The sequence below is a fragment of the Patiria miniata genome, unplaced genomic scaffold (genome assembly GCF_015706575.1).
Source record: "Patiria miniata isolate m_02_andy unplaced genomic scaffold, ASM1570657v1 HiC_scaffold_28, whole genome shotgun sequence".
NCBI lineage: Eukaryota > Metazoa > Echinodermata > Asteroidea > Valvatida > Asterinidae > Patiria > Patiria miniata.
In genome coordinates, this window is record NW_024037067.1 from 1,467,313 (window position 1) to 1,489,500 (window position 22,188).

Sequence of the window (22,188 nt, forward strand, 5' to 3'; positions counted from 1 at the left end):
CACAATTTATTCGTTAAAGAACATCGTATTCTTTGAAGTTGTTTTGGAAAAAAATTCCAAATTAACAAAATCACAGGGATACTAAAGGAAAAATGGCAAAATTAAACAAATGTTTACGCGAGGTTGAGTCCTGATTGTCGTAAAACCTCAAGGTAAACCTCAATTTACTGCCTGTTTTATTTTGCATTCTCTCCTAACTCAAAGATTTTTTTTTTAATGTGTGCTAAAATTAGACAGTGCAAAGGAGTTAGAACAAGGAGCATAAGTTTCTTTTGGGGGAAAGAAGGTATTGAAAAAACACTAAAGGAAATTAAGAATTATTTTGTTTTTGTTTTACAGCTCCTGCTGTGGCGTTTGATTACCAATTGAGCACCACTCCTGTCACCACAACGACGATGGACGTTGCCTGGCAACACAACGCCCTTGCCGGCTTTGAAAACTACATTTTGACATTGACAAATGCAGGAGATAGCAATGAGAAGCATGTTAGTTATTATTCTAATTATGACTATTGGCAAGAGTTGATGTGTTGTTGAAGTTGGCAAAATGAAGCAACAAGGATAGGGCATTTTTGAAAAATATTTTTCAATTTTGGACATGCATGCATCTTAAGTGTGAAATATGTTTGTGAATAATGAGTTTTTTATTGTCAAGGCGTCAAATGCTTTTGATCTATTTTTTTAAATTGTTGTGTGTGTATAATACATCTGAATTTTCCACTTTTGAATGAGATAAGCCTATTGAATAAAAAGAAAAGGCCCATGTTTACTTGTTGGATAAATACTCTGCATAAATTATTTGCAGCTTGACAACAATTCTTTTCTTTCTGGGTAGACTAGATATGTTTCTGTATCCGTCAGAATTGATGGGACCAGTTGACTCGCAGGGTGCTCATGAGCAGCCTAAAATAAAACAATTTTTTGGAGGTTGCAGATTTCAAAAACAGTAATAAAGAAATTTAGTTTATGTTAAAATATACCAACCAAGATGAAATCAAAGTTATTGATCAAATGAAATTTACTGGTTCGTGCTTGAAGTACGCATGACTTCCTGAATGTGCCAAAGCTGTTCGTTTTCATGTGAGCATCAGGCGCGCGAATACATTTGAATTTAACTTGCGATGGTCTCCCAGACTAATCCCCACCCCCTATAACTTTGGATCATTGGAAATACGCAGTGGATGGACTGGCAACCAGTCTAGGTCTCTCTCCTTATCTGACCATTGAAGGGGTACTTGTGCCTGGGGCACATAATGATCCTCAACTGTCAGGTTTAAAAGTGGTGTATGCTACTGTGAGCCCTTTCTGCGACTTCCAATTGATGAATTTTACTTGTTTTTTTCCCCTGTGGTTGTTTGAGCAGACGTTCACTGTACCAGCAGGAGCCAACCCAGGCCAGGTTGTACCAGGCTTGACACCAGGAACCGACTATTCCGTGGAAGTCTCTGGAGTCATTGGGGGAATCCCATCAGTTGTTGCCAGCGCCCAACAGTCCACAGGTTCGTTGTCTATGTAAAAAACAAATTCCTTCTGGTTATTAGGGCCTAATTTTCAAATTCCACTAACAATTGAATTCGACACTTCCAGGTCTCAGTTTTAACATGCTCACTATGCAAGGATAGAACCTATCTAGTTTTAAAAAAAAACGTGCTCATGCCAATGGGTGAAGTAAGCTTAAAATGTCCCATTTTTTGTGCTAAAGTGAATATAATTGTATAATTTGGCCCAGATCTTGTAGATTTCATGATTTTATACAATACCAGGGTCTTCTTCCTAGAGATTATAATCAGACGTTGCCCCAACTGTTTGCCAAAAATTTAATAAGGGAATAAATGTGTGCTTGGCTAGTTTTAACACACTGTTTAGACCGGTTGGAGTCTGGATGCAAATTTACTTTGTGTTTTATGAAACACCCCTCTGACTATATTATGGAATGTCCATCTCGCAAAAAGTCATAAACAACTCCTTATATGGAGTACAAATGGGTGCATGTGAGAGTACAGAATAGATTACTGAACAGTTCACAAACTATTTCATAAAACTGCTAAGTGTGAAAAGAAAGTAGAACACTAATTGTTTTTCCTTTTTTGCTCACAGTTCCCGAACCGCCCAGCCTGACGCTCATGGAGCAGAACCCAGACAAGACAGTCACCCTGAACTGGTTCCCGCCCACAAATGGGGCTGCAGAAAACTACATAATCCGCTACGGGCCATACGGCAGCACCAATCTACAGGAGCAAATACTGGGCTTCGGGGAGCAAACCTTCACGTTGCCGGCATTCAACGAGAACCAGCAACACACTGTACAAATCTTTTCCTCCATCGGACCCAACCAGGAGCTGATCAGTGCCCCAGGGGACATCACGCCCTCGGGCGGATTCACAACGATCATCAACCCTGGCAAGTTGATTTGAAAACAAGTGTGCTGAGAAGGGTCAAATTTGGCCACCCTAAAATGAAACAAGATCCAATGCCCCAAACTCCACCATCCGTGTCTGGGACAAAATTCAAGCAAAGACCATTAGTCTTGTCATCAATGACAGCTCACCAAGTCACTCCAGCCTCTGGCCCACGGACGCTGTGTTGCTTCCCTTTCAGTCTGTTACTGTTTCTACTTTGGTCACTGTTCACAGGAATTGACATCCATCATGCCCACTTCTCACACACACATACTCATTGTACGAGATCTGCCACCAATGCTCACCCTTTCACAATCTCAATTCCTAAAACAAAAACAAATACAAAAGTGACGTAATGAAAACACATAAATCTTTGGTTATGAAAAAAAATTAAAAATATAGAAATGAGATTAATTGTACAAACCTTTATACCAATCTTAACGTAACATTTGATCTTGGTCTACAGTCTGTGATGCAAACACATGTTTGAACGGCGGCGTGTGTTCGATAGATCCAGCTATTGGCTTCGTCTGTGCATGCACCCCGGAGTACACTGGACTGAACTGTGAAACCCTACGAGGTAAGATTGGCCATACTTTCTTTGCTCTTTTTCGCTTCATCTGCTTAGGCTGTGTATCCTGTACCGCTATTGCAAGTGTACTGTCCGTGTTATACTTAAGTTTTACTCCCTGCAATTTTTTTTTGGGAGGCGGGGGGTTTAAATCACAAATTGTCTAGCAACACAACAGTGTGAATAAGAGAAAAATGGCCCACATTTAGTTATGTAATAATGACTACAAATATCATATACAGGGTGAATAAAAAAAAAACGGAACCCAAACCCCAAAAATTATATTACATATTTTGAAAAAAATATGTAGCACCAGACATAATAGTGTCCAGAAAGCCAATTTTATAAGCTCCTTTCAGAAGAAAAATATTACTGAAATTGCTCAATCCGTTCAAACAATATCACCATTTAAACACAATGACCCTAAACCCTCTTTCGTCCAAAGATGGGATTCTCAAAAATCGTTGTTACAATTGTCTTCAAACATCACCGGCAATAAAACCTCAGTATAAAAGTTGAAAAATATTCAACAAAGTCCTTTTGAAGGCCTTTCTTTTAAGAAAGTGGATTTTATAAATCATATTGTTTGCCTAACCAGGGTTGTTAATAAAGATTTTGTGTACTACAGTTGTTGACAGTTGTTGAAACAAGTATTCTGTGTGATTTTGAATTTGTTGTTAATAGTCAGAATACACACTAACCTGCTCTTTTTTGGACAAAACAGGTTTCAGGGTCATTGCGTTTAAATTGTGATATTCTTTGAACAGATTGACCAATTTCACTATTTTTTCATCTATAAGTAGCTTATGAAATCGGCTTTCAAGTCATTATTATGTTTGGTGCTACATAGTTTTCTAAATATGAAATACATTTTGGGGGGTTTGGATTCTGCTTCTTTTAAGTCGCCCTGTAATTTGTGGCCCAATAATTATTCAGTTCTTGCAGGGTTGTCTGGTTCTAGCCCCTATCAGAATCCATAATGTATATGGCAGATCTGCAACAAAAACCCAAACTAAAACTCTTATATATACAGTATATCTTTAGCATGTTGAACACCTTGCCCACACATTCCGTCTCTTGATTGGCCCAAAAACATGTCATGTGGTCTGCGTTATTTTCACTATTTTACTAGGCATGCCAACAAGATAATTAACCAGATGTTTCTAAAATTGTGTCCTAAAATACCCGCAAGTTTTTTTTTAGGGGCTCTACCATCGGCGCAGAAAGTGTACCGCCAATTTTTTTATACCATTTAAAAGCTTGGAATGTTAACTTTTACCCTGGCGAGTATTGGTATGATATTTAAAGAGTTTTTAAATTATTCGTGTTCAAATAAAGGCATGTTGAAAACAAACTCAACCGATTTGAAGGAAACTTGATGATGCGGTACATCAGATGCAAGCTCGAGTCAGCAAGCTAATGAAATAAAATAAAACAACCTGCAGTTGATATGTATTAAAAACACATGGAACTTGAAACGAAGAACATTATTTTGAATTTATTCAAGGTGTAGTCTACGGCAATCAAAAAGAAAAGGAATCACAAAAAGTAAAATGCAACGAGATCGTCACATCATGAACATGATGAAGCATTAAATTCCACATTAGAAAAAATGTGCATGATTGATTTTCCTTGAAATCGGTTGAGTTTGTTTTTGACATGTCCTTATTTGAACACAAATGATTCCAAAACCCTTTTGAAAATCAAACCAGTTAAGATTCAAAGCTTTAAAATGATATAAAAATAATGGGGGTACGTGTTTTCGCTGCGACGATAAAGCCTCGCAAATAGTCTTGTGGGTATTTTGGGGTGCGCTGTAGTGACTGTTTTAACTCATGCTACCGTAAAACTAGAGTGTTCCATAAAAAAAATAGATCTCATGTTTCCTTTTGTAAGTTACCTTCTCTCCCCAACAGGATCGACAGTCAACATTTGTATTCACACTTTCGGTATCAATTTTGGCTGATTATTTATTATTTCCATCTTTTAATAAAAAATAAAACTAGTCATTCATGAATGAGTATTTTGTCCAAGCAGTGGATGTTGTAGGGCCCTGCATCAGTGCCCCATGTCTCAACAACGCAGCCTGTGTTGAGCTTCAGGATGGGACGTACCGCTGCGACTGCCAGGAAGGCTACACCGGCACAAATTGTGAAACAGGTTGCTCTTCACTTGTGTTTTATCTTGTTTTCCCCCTAGATAAAGGTTTTATTCATGCTTACAGGTAGTGACATATTTTCATTTCACCAAGTTGTTGAAAAATAGCAAGTCATCAATTACCATGTAGGAATGAATTGACGATCATAACAATTTTGGATTTCTAATTTGAGTGATACTTTTGATGAAATATCTCGTGGCCTACATATGAATACGATGTGTTTTTTTCCAAAGTGCGATATATCCATTTCAAAAAAGGAACAAAGTTGCCCGATTATAATTACTTATAGAACATACACAGTCAAAAAGCTGCTGTTAAACAGTGACTGTCATGAATAACCCACTTATTCCATAGACATCAATGACTGTGCCAGTAACCCTTGCCTGAATGGCGGGGTGTGTGTCGATCAGATAGCTAGCTACCAGTGTGTGTGCGCTAACGGGTGGTTGGGGCGAAACTGTGAAACACCCATTGGTGGGTTTATAATTCGATTGCAATGCCTGCCCCTTGCACATTTATGCATGGTCACAGCACTCTGCACTCCATTCACACTTAGTTTCTATCTCTCATTTTAATATGTTTACCAAATTGTAGGCCCATTCCCTGAGACTGGGAGTTCATCTACATCCAAAGTGAAAATTACACACGCAAGTTGTGTACTTATCCTACAGAAGACATTTCAGTGTGCACATATGTGAGGCGTTCTGGCAAAATGAGACAGAACTGGGCGGAGGTCGAAATAAGGGTTTGACAAGTTATGGCTGTTTAAAGTTCGCATTTATTGACATGGCAAAAGAGGCTGAGAAAATACTGAGAAAAAGGCACTCAAAGCTTCCAGTTTTGTATTCGTGAAAATGAAAGATGCCAATTGTTTTTCCTAAAATAACTCTTTTATTCCATGATTTTTATGCATTTAAAAAATATGTGTAGTACACACATCAAAGATTACAAATTTCAATAAATCATAAAAAAAAAAAAAAAATCACCCCATTTGGATTTGTGCGTTTTTCTCCCCTACGGCCTGTGCTCACTTCTGTCTCATTTTGCCAGAACGCCTCACTTATGCATTGTACTGAAATAATGATATAATAGTTAAATGAAAAATTGAAGAGTGCATTAATTTGGAGACTATTCATTTACATTCGCATTGTCCCAGACTTTCTCACAAAAAAATCACACTAAAACCCAGTTCACACTTTGCATCAACATCAATATGAATCATCTTAAAACAGTCAAGGCAAAATTTGCCGAAGTGTCCAGCCTGTGCAGATTTGCAGTGCAATTACTTGCCTTGACGACACTTGACATCAATGGTTCCCATTCATGTTTGCTTTTGTGTTGAGTACAGCATTTATGCTGAATGTGAACCAACCACAAGTCCTATTTCTTGTATGAGTAAGATAAATCATGTATGATTTCTTTTTAAGAAAGATGGACTGATTTCATGACCCAAGGCATTTGTTAGTGTGTTTTAGAGAAAACAATACAATTAAATTGAATTTTTTAATTAAAGGGAGAACCCCCAACATAGGGCTGGATAGCTCAGTTGGTAGAGCACCAGAACGGCAATCCAGAGGTCTTGGATGCAAACCCTGCTCCGGTCAATTTCTTTTTTCAAGTTCTTTTTTTCAACTGTGAAAAAGTTTTGAAGTTTTCTTTTGTGCTTCACTTAAAAGGACTTCATTAGACTTGATTACATTTGGAATTAAATGGGTAGATTCTAGTGTAGTTGTCTAGAAAAGAAAAGGAAATCATCAGCACAGCACAGCACAGCACAGCACATCGTATTAGTTAGTCATGATTCAGTAGACAGATACAATTTCTTCGTTTTGTTTTGTAGTTTTTGAATGGGAACATAATCAAATTCCATAAGCACGTGATGCACATTATGATGTTCACTTTCACAAAGGTTTTGCACGCAGAGATAAATTACAATTATTTTGCATACTATCCACCATGGATGTATATTTCATGTTTCACAGAATTTACTTTGTTTTTTCTAATCTCCAATGTTGACATCTCAACTACTCAACTTTTAATCTGGACAAATAACTCTCACAAAACATGTCGTGTTCTTCCTTACTGCTGCAATGGCTGGCTCACGGATCTCCATTCAGACCCTTGTACGAGTCAGCCATGTTTGAATGGTGCCCTGTGCTTCCCGGTAATCGCGGATAATCGCTACACCTGCCTGTGCGCTGATGGGTTTACCGGACTCCACTGTGAGACATGTCAGTGAGCTCATCAGTTATTTCTTGATTCACATACTTCTAAATTCATTCTTGTTGTAGTTAGAGCCATTGGATTGTGTGCACAGTGTTGTATACCTCCCTTTCATGCACACTGATAGAAGTAGGGCAGCACTGGATTTCTTAGAGTATATGCACCAGTCCAATTAAACTCTCCATACTGTGTATGGGAGTCCCAAAACTTAAGATAGTAAAAACATGCAATACAAGAAAATATACTGGCACATGAAACAACCAGTCCAACAACCCTTTGGTACTGCATCAATCAACTGTGTCAAAAAACCATCTGGTTCTAGCGCTATTTCTACACATTCTCCATAGTCATGCCACCAGACTACTGGGGGGGTCAATCTTTTCAAAAAGTTGGATATGTACCAGTCTAGTCTTGGGCTTCAAATTGAAATCACTTGCCTTCACTCTTAGGTGAAAAATGTTAAAGAAATGCCTTCTTTAAATATTGAATTGAGACCTCAAACTTGGCTGGTGAAATACTGAGGGCCTTGTCTTTGCCTCGTGCAAATTTTGGAGAATTTTGTCAGCTAAACAGTGAGTAAAGTTGGCCTGATTTGGTTTGCATGTTTTTCTGCACTCAAGGTCTCACTTTGGGGTGTGCACATACTGGATAGATAACTAGAAATTGAATAAAGTGATAAAAGACTCTTAATTATTTTCCCCCCATCCCATCTGTTTACAGATTTCTGGCCAAAAAATTGTCCAAATAATTGTGATTAGAAACTTGAGTTGCCTTTTTTTTCTTGTTTAACCTACTGTGCATTGTGCAAGTATACTTGTTGCCTTTTGTGTAGATAGTCCTATAGGACAGTATGTGTCGCTAGGAATCGAAACAATCTAACTTCAATTTTTTTATCTGTCTTAAAAAACGTTTGAAAATTGGCAAATCCAGCATTATGAAAGGAAGTGTTATGTCTGTGACAGAGCCAATTAACCTTGATATTAAAGCTAAGTCCATCATTTGCAGCCATCCGAAAAGTAACTGGCGTAATTATTGTTGAAAAACAAACTTAGTTGAAAGATAGTAAGGGAACTAAACTCCCTGTGAAATTATTCTTTCTGGGAAGCTATCATTTTGAAGTAATCAACAAAAGAAGGCATTTCCAACGGTGATTCTTAAGAAGCACCATAGGAATATTTAAATTAGTAGTTCGTTTTGTTATTCAGCGCAGCGCGCGCAAGTATTGGAACGACGCACATGCGCGCGCGGTTGTTATAATTCATCGGATCAGTGCGCGACGTCGCGTATAGCTGCAATTCAAAACATGATTCAGTAACTTTTGATTTGAAATTGAGATCTTAGAATGCTGGTTTTCTCGGAATGTACAGCTGAAGCTTAGCTGAAACTTTATCAGGTTAGTTGCTTAGTATCCTTTATTAGATTTTGAACTCTTTTGTTGCTTCAAACGAACAAAATGCACAAATTACAAATGATGGACTATAGCTTTAAGAGCCAATTAACCTATATCTTGATATAGTCTGTAATCTCCTTGACCATTACTAGATAATGGATGTATAAGATTTGAAAAATACATTTTTTCATGTTTCTTCACTGAGCTCTTAAAAGCTCTGTTACAGACATAATGTAACGCTGGAATTTGTTGTTTCTGTCTAGATTAAAAAGCCACAAGACTGGACTTATATTTCCTTGCAAAACCCATTTTTATAGTCAATAGTAATTTGGTCTATATTGATGTGGTTCATTTGTGTTCGTGCCAAAGTGTGACCAATTTTTATTTATGTCCCATCAAAATTGATTATAGTTTCAATGGAAAAACAAGAATTGAATTCCCAACAAAAACATTGGAGGCCATTGTCTCTGAAACATCTGTTACATTTTTCGAAATGGTCCGTGATAGCACCCCACCCTGTAGAAACAACAAAAGCAGATCAATAACGGAGAGCAGTAAACAAGTATTTATTGACAGGTTACAAGGTTATCTTGCTGTGGCATCTGTCGACATTACGTAGTTGATAATATTTGGTACAAACATAATCTAGCGCTGGAATACGGTACATTTTTAAACAAAGTATTGTTATACAGCCTGTCTAAAAAAAAATGGTACAATCAGAAAAAAAAATTGGTTAAATATGAAATTTCAAAATAAGTCATTCTTACTTGGCATAATATTAAAGAACAAAGACTGGGCTTTTCAATAGTGTTTGTTTGATCTTATTTGCTTTTGTCAATTCAGAGATATAATCAATTTAGTGCGATACACCAAAATCGATTTTCTGCCACTTTTATGCATGGGCAGAATTGTTTCGAGTACTGTGCCATGCTGTCTTGAAGCTCACAAAAGATTGCAACTTGGCAAAAGAAACAAAACACAGATTAAAATACACAAAGGAAGTCTGGTTTTCTCGATACAAGCTTTAATAGTCAACATAATAAGTTCAATGATAAATATTTTCTTTTCATAAATAATAAACAAATAAAAATATTTATTGCATGTTTTAATGAAATACACTAATTCTTTCACCGTTCTCACTCAACCAGAAAGTGGCACAAACTCAATTTTTGTGTTCCGCAGTAAACTTGAGTTATCTCTGGATTGACAAAAGCAAATGAGATGAAACAAAAAGTATTGGAAAGCCTGGTCTTTCTTCTTTAATGTGATGCTCGAAACGACTTACTTATGTTGAGATTTAATATTGCAAAAAAAAAAATTCGTTTTCGATTGTACCATTTTTTTTGGACACAGGCTGTATGTAGATTGGGGAAGTGTGGCTAAGTAGTTAAGATTCATGATTCATGAACAGAGGGTCAGGGGCTCCAATCCAGCTGCTGGTCATATATTGTGTCCTTGGGCAAGCCATTTCACCCCCACTTGCCTCTCAGCATCCAGAATTATAAATTGGTACTGGTGTTAGCTGGGGATGAACATGCAATGGACTGGCATCCCATCCAGGGGAAAAGAAATATTCTCAGTCATTTCATGCCAGAGATAAACGCTAATTAACCGGAGATAAATGCTATGGGCCATATTAGCCTGTGACAGACTTTGCTAACTTTTTTATATGTATATTGATTTAGACAAATATTTATTTATTTTAATATTTCTTTGGTTTGTTTGTTTGTTTGTTTGTTTGTTTGTTTGTTTGTTTGTTTGTTTAAACTGGCTGACTGGCTTGTTGGTTGGTCAGGTTATCTGTTTGCTTATTTGTCGGACTTATTGATAAACATTTTAGCTCTTGAAAATTATTCTGAAAGGTTCTCCTTGAAGATTTTCCAGTCCTTGCATGTACCATGTCAATTTTTTTTGTAGAAACACAAATTACATACATTTAATTAATTACTTTAGTTAGTGGCAGTATTTGGGGGGGGGGATGAGGTTGTAGCTTAGGAGGGCCTTATTTTTGGGATGGGCTTCAAGAATATAAAGGTCATGTTTGCCTTCCCCAAATTCTGATGGTGGGGGAGACCAAATTCTTGGCCTTCCCCAAGTTATGCCATAATATTTAGTTGAAGACTTTGGATGCTTAATGTTGTTCCCCCGACAGCTACCAACGATTGCGAACCGAACCCCTGCCTGAATGGTGCCATGTGCATCGATGGCGATAACTCGTTTACTTGTCAGTGCCTGGAAGGTTTCATGGGTGTAAGATGTGAAGAGAGTACGTAGGTGGACCATGTCAATAAAACCCTGGGCCCAATTTCATGAAGTTGCATAGCTGAAACTACTGCTGAGCTTATTTGTTTGTGCTAAGCAAAAATCAGTGGGAAACCAGTTACAGGCAGTGTAAATTGAATGCTAAATAAGCTGGTTACCTGTTTCACCAAGGCCAAAGTATAGCTGTGTTCGAATTACTTGGCTTTGGCTTTAAGTCACGCACATGTATATGGAAGCGGCTGCAGCCACTTCCAATAGACTTGTGTGCATTTTCAAGCCGTAGCCAAGTAATTCGGACATGGCCTATTTTTCTTGGCTTAGCAACTTAATGGAAACTGGTCACTTGTATTGCACACTTGCATGCTTATTTCCCACTCTAGAGCCCCTCAACAACGTGGTATGCACCAGACATCCAACCGGTAGAAAAGAACATATACCCTATTTGAAAGTCCTAGTAGAGATCAGGTTAGGACTTTAAGTTAGCACCAGAAGTTAGCACCAAAAGTTTTCACCAACAAACATTATTTATCAAAGAGAAGCACTGTAGATTAGCATCAGAATTGATATCATCAGCCTTAAAGAGTAGCACTATAATTTAGCACTTGGATGGTAGCACCACTTTTTTCATTTAAGAGTAGCACTTTAATCAGTACCAGAAGTAAACGATAACATTTTTTTTCAATCGAGTTTTGCTTCATTTTGAAGCGGATGATGTACTCATTCAACTCAAATGGAAAAGTAAGGTAGCATTAGCTTTCTTCTCCATTTGATTCTGCCTGACTAACACGGCTGCCCACCACTTTTCATTCAATTCAACAAAACAAGTTGGTTTAAGATGGTCACATTTTACTTAACTTAGATATTTGCATGTGAGATTGAAATGACAAAGTAACAACAAAGGTACAACACTGTATGTATAAAACATTAGTGCCAGTGTTGTAGTCGAATACTTTTCCACGTGTACAAGTAAGAGTACTTTGCCATGAGTACGAGTACGAGTACCAGGCAACAAATTTCCACAAGTACGAGTACAAGTACTTTTCCACGAGTAAGAGTATGATGAGTACTTTGTTATGAGTACAAGTAATTTGCCACGAGTACGAGTACAAGTATAGGGAAACTTTTTCTTACGAGTATGAGTACATTTCCATGAGTACGAGTACAAAAAAAAGTACTCGAGTACAAGTATGAGTACGAGTACTTCAACACACTCTCCTGAAGACGGTCAGAGCATACTGACCAGAACGTCAAGTTTATACCTCTGGTTCTTTTCAGAACCATTCTCTTAGTTGAGAAATTATTCGCACATGGTGTTTCCGGAAACCGTTCATTCTTTAGTATCTCCACCATGCAAAGCCTCAAATCTTACTTACTACAACACTGATTAGTGCTAAAAACTATTGATAAAAAAGGTCCAAGGTAGACATTTTTATGCAGCATCAAAGGGTACAAGTAGGGAGCACCTAGAAGATGCACTTTAAATTAGCACTTAAAACAAAATCCATAGAAATGTGCACTGGGATGTAGCCGTAGAACCTGTAGCACCTGAGATGAGCACCCAGAAACTTGGGACACAAACTAAAGGAATACAGTTTAGATATTTAGACATATTAAAAGAGTTTGTTAATTTCTCAGTTGTGGATACATGTACCAGTCAGCCGTGCCAAAATGGCGGCACATGCACGGATGTCCTGGGCATATTCTTCACGTGTCAGTGTGTGGAGGGCTACATTGGAGACATGTGCGAGATCAGTAAGTGTGAATGATGAGAAGAATTGCCAAAGCTGTGAATCCACATTAGTTCAGAATCTTTTAATCATGGAGGGTCTAATAAAAAAGGGAACCAACCAGCAAAACCAGTCACTCGGACCAATTTTTGAAAACTTGAGATTTTTGGGTTCATTTGAAAGGACATTGAATTAGCTTTCCAGTGATTATAAAATATTGCAATCAGACCAAATCAGTCAGAGTTATAGGTATTTTCAGTTCCCAATTTGTGGGCCTCAGAAACTACTTTTCAGAGAAATTTGTCATTCAGGTTTCCCAAATGAATTTCTTAGGCACATTTCTATAAAAGTATTCAGGATGAAATTTGGAGTAAACAGACACTTGTCCTCATTTATTTATACAAATCGTCATCAATATTCAATGTATTGTAGGCTGTTTCTCCAAATATGGCTGTGTGACTGCCAACTGGGTTTGTGCTTGGTAGAGGGTCATGAGTAATTTTTAAAAACCGTTCAAAAGTAGGAAGTTAAATGTGGTATCCGTTTCTCATTATTAAAGAGCTGTACTGGCAAAGTTATTAGAAACCTGTCAGAATCCTAAAAAAAAATCACTTTTTTGTAAATTTTCTGATCAGTCTATTTGAGAAACAGTCATTCTGAGTGCTCACATAAGAAGGCCATGGTAACTTTCATTCCAGGAATTGTGTCATTTAGATTGGTTTACATTGTCTCTGGAAAAAACTAAGTAAGTTTAGAAAAATAACTTAAGTTTTGAAAAGTCTTGGAAGGAACTGTACTTCAGCACTGCTTTGTCTCAACTGATTTTTGCTCTTTGTTTATTAAAACAGAGGCTTTTGTCTTTCTTCAGATTGCCCAGGATCGAGAGATTTGTATCTTTTTATCTTATCATTATCTTATCATTATCTTCATACCTAATTGACAACAATAGCTGAAATGGAGTTTACTTGCCCTTTTCAAATTTGGGTTTTAACATTTTTTAGAACCACTGTTTACTCGTTGTTGTCTTGAGTGATTCTAAGAAGAAATTACTCGGATGGGACTTGAACCCACGACCTCCTGCTTACTAGTGCAGATGTTTTACCACTTGACCACCAAGCTTGCTGGAGTCAGCATGCTGGTTCGAATCTTAGATAGCTGCGGCGGGTACTGCAACCAAACTATTCATAAGGTGGACTTTGCATTGGGATGATGTAAATTCAGTACTGAGTTTTGCCCTTCACGACATATGTTTTCGCCTTGTTGAAATTGACTTTTTCCCCAAACTTTCCTATTTTAGATGATGGAGTTTCCAGAAACTGCTCACCGGAATTCACCATTTGTCTTTTTGATACAGATTTCAGACTTTTTTATGTCATAAAATGTCACAATTTGTCCTGGTTTTGGTCTGGCATATTCTGCCTTAATAACTAAACTAAACTCAAATAAATAAACTAAACTCTGTTTTGAATTGTTAATCATTTACTCTCTTATAGATGGGAACGATTGTCAACCAAAACCATGTACAAATGGCCTTTGTGAAGATGGAGTGAACACATTCACATGTGACTGTACTGGGACAGACTTCACGGGCACCTTGTGTGAAAATCGTGAGTATGGCTGTACCCAATCGAGTATCCCGTGGCTACAACTTTGATTTCTGCCACTGGTGTGCTACAGACAGTAGCCATAGCCTGCTTGCTTCAGTCTTACACAGGGTGGGGTAGTTGTCAAATGGGTGGGCGGACAAGTGAACATTTAAGTAAGTGGCTTCAAGAAGATTTGGCAAAAAAAGGCATTTTTGTAAGCAGAAGACCTGTACGTGTCTCTTTAACTGTTCTAACTTCTGTACAAGCAAAGCGCCATAAAGCTAGTTGTGTCACAAACTTTTCATGATTTTATGAGGCAAGATGGTGGAGACATTTGAGTAGCTCTGACAGCAGATGCTTGTAAAGGATATTTCACAGTTCAAAGACTATTGACAAATCTGCAAAGAAATGTTGACAATTTCAAAACTCAGTACAGAATTGTCATTGAACCTTTTTTCAAGGTTTCAATATGTTCGTAAAATTATCCAAGCATAGTAGCTTAATGCAAAGGAGGATTGCCAAGAGATTGAAAGAAAATCTCAATTTTAACTTTACAGATTTTGACAACCTGAATGGCTACATCTGAATTATTTAGCTATGATTTACACTTGTGCTTATTGAAAGTGGCTGATGCTACTTCCTATGGACATGTATGTTACTGAAAGTCGTAGCCAAGTGTTGTCTGACTGTTCAGTTTTTTGGATTGTGAATTTATTATAGAGATAAACAACTGTGCCCCCAACTCATGTGTGAATGGCCAGTGTGTGGACGGTGTTCTCACATTCACCTGTAACTGTGCTGGGACAGACTTCACAGGGACCCTGTGTGAAAACCGTGAGTTGTCTTAAATGTTCACATGGAACAAACCATCAGTGATATTGGTTTGGAGGTGTGGATCTAGGGGGAAGGGGGAGGGGGAGAGGGGAGGGGGAGGGGAGGGGCAAACCACCCACCCCCCTGCTCTGACATCCCCCAAAATAATTCTGACAATTATAGTAATAATAATGACCTATATGTTCGCCTGTCTGCAACACTCGGACATATAGAGGCGTAGCTAGTGGGGGTAAGAGGGTATTTGCACACTATTAGGTGATAGTGTGCATGATCGTCGGATTTGAACAACGTCCCCATGGCACCAGCCCTGCCCCCATTGGAAGATGGTATCAGCCCCCCCCCCCCCCCACACCCCACTTTTTCATTTTTCGGAGGCCAAGTGTCCAGGAAAAAAACAACCTGTTTACATTTCACTTGCACCTTTAGGTGTAATTGTAGGTGAAATTTGTTGCTCAAACATTGTTTGAAATCCCTGATGTCTATGTAGAACTGCGCGTACACAGGCATAGCAATCAAAATATTTTCAAGATACCTTAGAAATTTGTAAGTCTTTTTTTGTTTTCATTGTAAAAGGAGTAAACGATTGCCCAGCAACCAACCCATGTCTGAATGGTGGTACATGTCAGGATGGTACCACCCCTGGAGCATATTCTTGCCTGTGCCCAACTGGTTTCACTGGAATGCTTTGTGATAACAGTGAGTTGGATTTATTTGTGTTTTTGTTTTTTTCTGAGGTGGACGTGTGATTTTGTTTCAGTCAGTGAATATACTTGGAATCATCACCTCTTTGTTTTGACCAAAGATAATCACCTACAATTGTTTTGGGAGCTTTGCAAAGTACAATACTCTTGTACATCACAGTGCAGGGGTGCGTTTTGGCGGTCATAACCAAGAATTGGTTCGGTAGTTTCTTGTCGGTGAATTTCTTCAGCAATCTTAATTGGGTTAGAATTACGCATGATCATGTAGTACTCAAATCCCCAAAACAATTAACCAAAGAGAAACCACCGAACCAATTCTTGGTTATGACCGCCAAAACGCGCCCCAGGTACGTGTATAAGAATAGGGGCAGATTTGAGGTGCATAGCTCAGATGCATTGTATCATTTTGCCTCAGGTGAAAATTATGCACATTCGTCAGGGCCTTGACCTTGAATAAACCATTTTTTTTTTTCATTGCAGTATTTGCTTATAATTTTGTCTTTGAGAAATCTATTAAATCTGTGAGGGACGACCCTGAAGAAAATAATACTTGTGACCTGCAGTCAGGAAACCTACCAACACAGAAAAATGTAAAAAATATAAAAAATATAAAGGTTGGCCCTAACAAGTCATGAAGTTAAAGGGAATATACAACATTCGTAAGCATCAAGAAACAAAACTACCAAATTATTATGAAATACCTTACTGGACTAACTGTTAGCAAATGATAGTCATTTTCAAGAAAAATGGTATTTTTGTATCAATTTCAAATTTCCAGCGTTGGAAAAAAAAAACTTGCTTTTTTTCAATTACTGCCCCCAATTTACCATATTTAGTTAGTCCGCATTTTGTTTGCAATCAATTACACACCTACCGGTATGAACGGGTACAAGCCAGCTAGACTGGTTCCCTGACCTTACAATTCTCAGACGTCTATAAATTGCTTCATTTCATCATTATGTGGGATCAGGAACCAGACTACAGGAACAAGATTGTGTTCCTTGATTTTCAGCATCTACGAACACAAAACTTGAAACAAGTCAGTGTAACAATATTTGCTATAAAATACTAATCCCCCAAATTCATCCATTTCTGAAAATTACAGCAGGAGCAGATGTTGTATTATGCATTTTGTTCGTTTCCAATACTAACACCACTCAAAATCCAAAGAAGAATATTCAAAACCTGACCTGTTGAAGTTTCAGCTCAATGGATATTATTACTCTATGAGAACAAAAAGGAAAAACAACGCACAACCTTTTCATCACAAAACACAATGTCGTCAATAGCACTCTTTATTTCCAAAAGTCAGTCAACTGATTGATTGTTTCTTGATTTCTTCTCAATGACAGCAAGCCAGACAGACTAATTTCACAGGGTGTTTAGTAGGCCTACCAGTACGATCTTTAATCTGAGTAGGCATTTTTTTAACAATATTTTGGTAGGTTACTTCTGGGATAAATGCAAACGATCCTGTATGCATTTAAATGGATACTGCTAAAGATGTATTACCATGTTTGGACTCAAGATGCAGCGTGAATCTGATGAGCTTTCTTTTAATGGTGACTGATAGACTGACAATTTGTCGCTTTTTTTTCTCTTCAGATCCAAATAACTGCATCGGCACTACATGTTTGAATGGCGGTCTGTGTGTAGATGGGGTCAATGTGTTCACATGTGACTGCTCACTGGTGGACTATGAGGGAGATGTCTGTCAAAATCGTAAGCAAACTTTTGGACTTTTGTTATTGTTCACTATTGTTAGCAGTGCTCTTCTAATATGTTAATACCTCAAATGGTTTATGACCATTCCCACTGGCCAGAACCCCTGTGATATGAGAGCAAAACTTTTGTTTAAATGGATCATGAAATGAGGTTTACACTGGAACATATTTTTTGTGTAAATTCCCGTTCCTCTGAAATGTATGAAAAACTATGAGACATGCATTTTAGCATTTCCCAAAAGCATGATTGTTGTTCAGGGGTTGACTAAGGCAGAAACTCTTCCAGTTGAGCATTTTTGTGTTCAAATTGTGTCCCCATCAATTTACTCATTGGAAACATTTGTGCATAGAGTTTGCTAATGGACTTTGACAGTCATTGCTGAAACAACAACGTATCACCAAAAACAGAAATACTTACATAGTGTCATTAAATGGTTCGTCCCATTCCATGGCCAAGCTGCATCGCAAAGATGGAAGTTCTATGCCAAGGTGAATAGAACTTCCATTGTACATCTCACAATTGGTGGTTCTGTCCAATCAGATGACAAGGATTTGTTTGATGATGTGTAACTAATACTGAACGTTTCAAATTTGTGCAATGGAAAGAATATGTTTGACAGATGGAATGTTCCATTGCATTCCATCCGTCACCTCATGAAATTATTCTTACCATTGAACTCATAAACATTCATTATTTGTATTTTGTGATTATATGAGCAATATACCAGCAATAGGGGATAAAATTATGAACTAATATACATGTAGTATGGAATGTAAGTGCTTTTATCCCAAATGGATTAAACGCAAGTACCGGTAAACTACATTATGACATTGAGCCATTGCATTCGGTTTTTAGCTGCGCGATAGCAGCTCAACAAATGTTCATGTCTAGTTAATTAGTTAGTAACAAACTTCGACATTGCCTATTGCTCCTACATATTTTAACAAATTTCAAACCAATATTTGTCAAAAGTATCAGAAGCCCAGCCCCAATATGTCACATGACCAAATTGAGGTCAAAGGTCATCATGGGGTACCTGGGGTCAAAAACCTAAAAGTTTTTTGTCTCAAAATGCTACTCCTTCCAGAAATTACCTGGCACAATCATGTGACTCATGAATGAACACAAATTCATTGGCCCTCAGCTTCTGAGATATTTCCGATCTAGCTTGTTTATGGTTGACGCAACAAATTATATTTAGTACAAAATCTGAATAAATGAACATAATTGGCTCTCAATTACATTTTTCCTACACTTTGAGCAAATGCCATTGGAAAGGAAAGCAAGTTATACTCATTATTGAAGGTTTCACAGAAATATCTTGGTTTCGTTTTAATACAGAGATCAACAATTGTCAACCCAATCCTTGTCTCAATGGTCAGTGTATGGATGGTGTACGCACTTTCACATGTAACTGTGCAGGCACAGACTTCACCGGGACCTTGTGTGAAAACCGTGAGTTGAACTAACATATAGCACCATTGTTGTAGGACTCAAGTCCAGGACTCGAACTCAAGTCTGTCTTGGTTCTTGGTTGGTTCTTTTCCTAAATACTCCACGTGAGAGTTTATACAGGAGGCCAGAAACACTGGGGCAAACCCCTTCTCTTAGCGATAAGTGTTTACTGGGTTCTTTTACGTGCATTTATGCAACACACGGGACCTACGGCTTAACGTCCCATCCGAAGGACGAAGCAATAATGGTTAAGTGCCTGGCTTAAGAGCACAAGTGTCCGCCGGCGGGCTCGAACCCACGTCACTGTTGCCTCTGAAACACCAGAACATGAGTCCGGTGCTCTTAACCGCTAGGCCATGACACTCCATGTCTGGAGTAGCAATGTTGATGACTCAGACTCGACCCGAGTCACATTGGCGAAAGACTCGGACTCGAACTTGACTACCGTGACTCGGACTTGACAAATGACTTGTGCAGACAAATCTGGCGATACAGTGAAATGATCAGTCGATAACATGACATAAAAATAAAATAACAAATTGACGAAACAGCCATATGTTTGTCCACAAACATACATCTAGTTGAACGTTGTTTTTCAAAGAATATGCTCAGTATGACTGAGATGTGAAATTATGACAGTAGAAGAAACCCTTAACTTCATGTCAGTGAAAAAAATCACCGTTATTGATGCAGAAACGTCAATGCTTTACCAGTGTAAAGCTGATATAAAGTCACTGCCCGTAACATTCAAGTAATTTACATGTGATCTAACTGTGTAGTTCTTTGGTTGTGATTTGTTATAGAGATAAACAACTGCAATCCTGACCCATGTGTGAATGGCCAGTGTGTGGACGGTGTTCTCACATTCACCTGTAACTGTGCTGGGACAGACTTCACAGGGACCCTGTGTGAAAACCGTGAGTTGTCTCGAATGTTCACATGGAACAAACCACTTGTCATATTGCAAATCTAGCTTAAATTGCAAATCTAGCTTAAAAACAGGCCTTAAGAAACAGAAAGCCTTTCTTTCCTGTGTATATGATTTCCTAGTATTGTTGTAATAAACATTAAAAGAAAGAAACAAATGAATTTATAACAAATATTCATATATCGGGGTTTGACTTTAGCGGTAGCCCGCTAGCCAAATGCTAGTCATCAGGCAGCGACGGGCTAGTCAAACTATTCCTTAAGTAGCCCGGCTGGCGAGTGAAAAACTATTAGGATACGGCAAAGATGAAAGGACAGGAAGAAATAAATCATTAAATTCAGAAAGCAAACCTGTATCAATTTATGTCTAATTTTATTATTTGTTAAGGTTTCAATTGTTAGATCTGTTGATTAAAAAAAATGGCAAGATTGCCGCAGGATACAGGCTTTACATGTATGCACATTGTTGTTTCACGAGACACCCTCTAAAAGAAAAACATGCGCACTAGTTAAGAGTCTGTTTCAGTATTGTGGCTGGCTTAAGTGAGAAAAAAGTTAAGGTCAAATCCTGTAAATACCTGAGACAGTTTTAATATCCATTGATATTGGTCAAGAGCCCTCACGTGGGTGGTTTTAAACTGCTCACAAAACACCGGCTGGTTTTAAAAATTGTATTCCGGTTAAGGTAGAATTCTGTGAATACCTGAGACAGTTTTAATATCCATTCCTATAGGACAAGAGCCCGTCACGTGGGTGGTTTTAAACTGCTCATAAAACACCAGCTGGTATTCATGCACCGCTGTGTTCTGCGCCACATGACGCAGTACGCCTTGCACGTGTGCCAATCTCCATAAAAGAAGATTTGTAGTACTAGATGCGCGAGTAACATAAAGTACCAAAGTGCGCCGCGTATTCTGTTCCATGCGCACCGCCTAAGTGTGTGAAGACATCAGCGCGCGAACCAAAGTGAACCAGAACAATGACAGCTGACGTCACACTTCGGTACTCTATAGACATTGCCGGAGGGGTGTTTCACAAAGCATGAGGCACAATTGTTGAACAAAACCATTGGAAAATTGTGAAATGTTTGACTTGTTTTGACTTTCTGACCAAAAGGTATTTATGAGTGGAAATGAATATGTGCTTGGTCGATATTAAACGAGTACGTTAAAACCGGCTAGTGGCCTGGTCGCGGCTAGCCAGTTTTAAACGTACTTGTATAAAATCGGCCAAGCACATATTTATTACCTAAAGCCGTGTTCCCATTGGACTTTTTCTTCAGCGGCCACGCGGAAAGTTATCGTGACTGGCTTTGGTGTAATTCTACCGTGCGTTCCCACCTGGACTTATATTCCGCGACGGAACGGTTCATTCGCTGTTCGAGACTGGCAGAATGTCACACATTGCGGGCGCTGTGCACAGTCACCTTTGACCTATGCGGGATATGACGTGCCTGTGACGTATTTTTCGCGCGCTGAATTTAGTCGGCCACGTCATTTCTCCTGTGCCTTCATCAGCATTTTCACGTTCATCTAGCCCAATTAAACTCCTCACAAAATCGATCAAATCTGCCATGTTTCTAACTAGTAAAGTAGCAAAACTGCAGCAGCTGGACGAGATTGAAAAAAGCGCTGCAGCTGAGCGTAGTGCATGCTACACACGCTGTGTACGGTACGATGATAATATCACACCGCCATCAGTGCAAACGAGACAGGGAACCATACTACCATTTTCGCGCAAATTCTGTGTATACAGGAAGTGTTGTTGTTTGCATAGCATTTTACAGCGTGGACACGGTAGGTTTACAGCGCGGAGCGTTCCCATTGGACTTTTTAGCGGCCCTGCTAAGTTACCGTGGCTGCGCGGAAGTCTTCCGCGTCCTCTTTCGGCCTGTTAGTTTTACATCACGGTCGCGGTAAGTTGACAGGGACGTCAGTTTACCGTGTGTCCCCATTGGATTTAATTTTGTCATTCTACAGAAAAGTCGCGGTACATTAACCAAAAAAAGTCCAATGGGAACACGGCTTAAGTAACAAATAGGGGGAAAAGTGCAAGTATTCCAGAATAATTAAAAAAGAACAAACACACATTTCCTCTTTAACTATCTAACCACATTTATCCGAGAATTCCCAGCAAATTTGCAAACCTTTCTCTCCACCACTTTAAAAAGTAGGAAGAAAATTCTGGAAGGTCTAACAATCTGTTGCTTGAAGTACATGTATGTAAACCAA

General features: G+C 38.5%; 1 protein-coding gene across 4 annotated transcripts in view; it reads left to right on the top strand.

Annotated features, from left to right (window-relative positions):
* LOC119734740 (fibrillin-2-like) overlaps positions 1-22,188 on the top strand; it is a 110,206-nt gene that overhangs the window by 18,469 nt on the left and 69,549 nt on the right. For 3 of the 4 annotated variants that reach the window (XM_038208282.1, XM_038208281.1, XM_038208283.1), the window contains 10 exons: positions 340-485; positions 1,363-1,498; positions 2,097-2,399; positions 2,865-2,978; positions 14,223-14,336; positions 15,036-15,149; positions 15,723-15,845; positions 17,456-17,572; positions 18,917-19,030; positions 19,834-19,947. In XM_038208282.1, coding sequence (XP_038064210.1) covers positions 340-485; positions 1,363-1,498; positions 2,097-2,399; positions 2,865-2,978; positions 14,223-14,336; positions 15,036-15,149; positions 15,723-15,845; positions 17,456-17,572; positions 18,917-19,030; positions 19,834-19,947 — 1,395 coding nt within the window. Of the gene's footprint in view, positions 1-339; positions 486-1,362; positions 1,499-2,096; positions 2,400-2,864; positions 2,979-10,774; positions 11,007-12,637; positions 12,755-14,222; positions 14,337-15,035; positions 15,150-15,722; positions 15,846-17,455; positions 17,573-18,916; positions 19,031-19,833; positions 19,948-22,188 lie in introns of those variants that run through there. The other variant, XM_038208284.1, reaches the window with a different exon arrangement.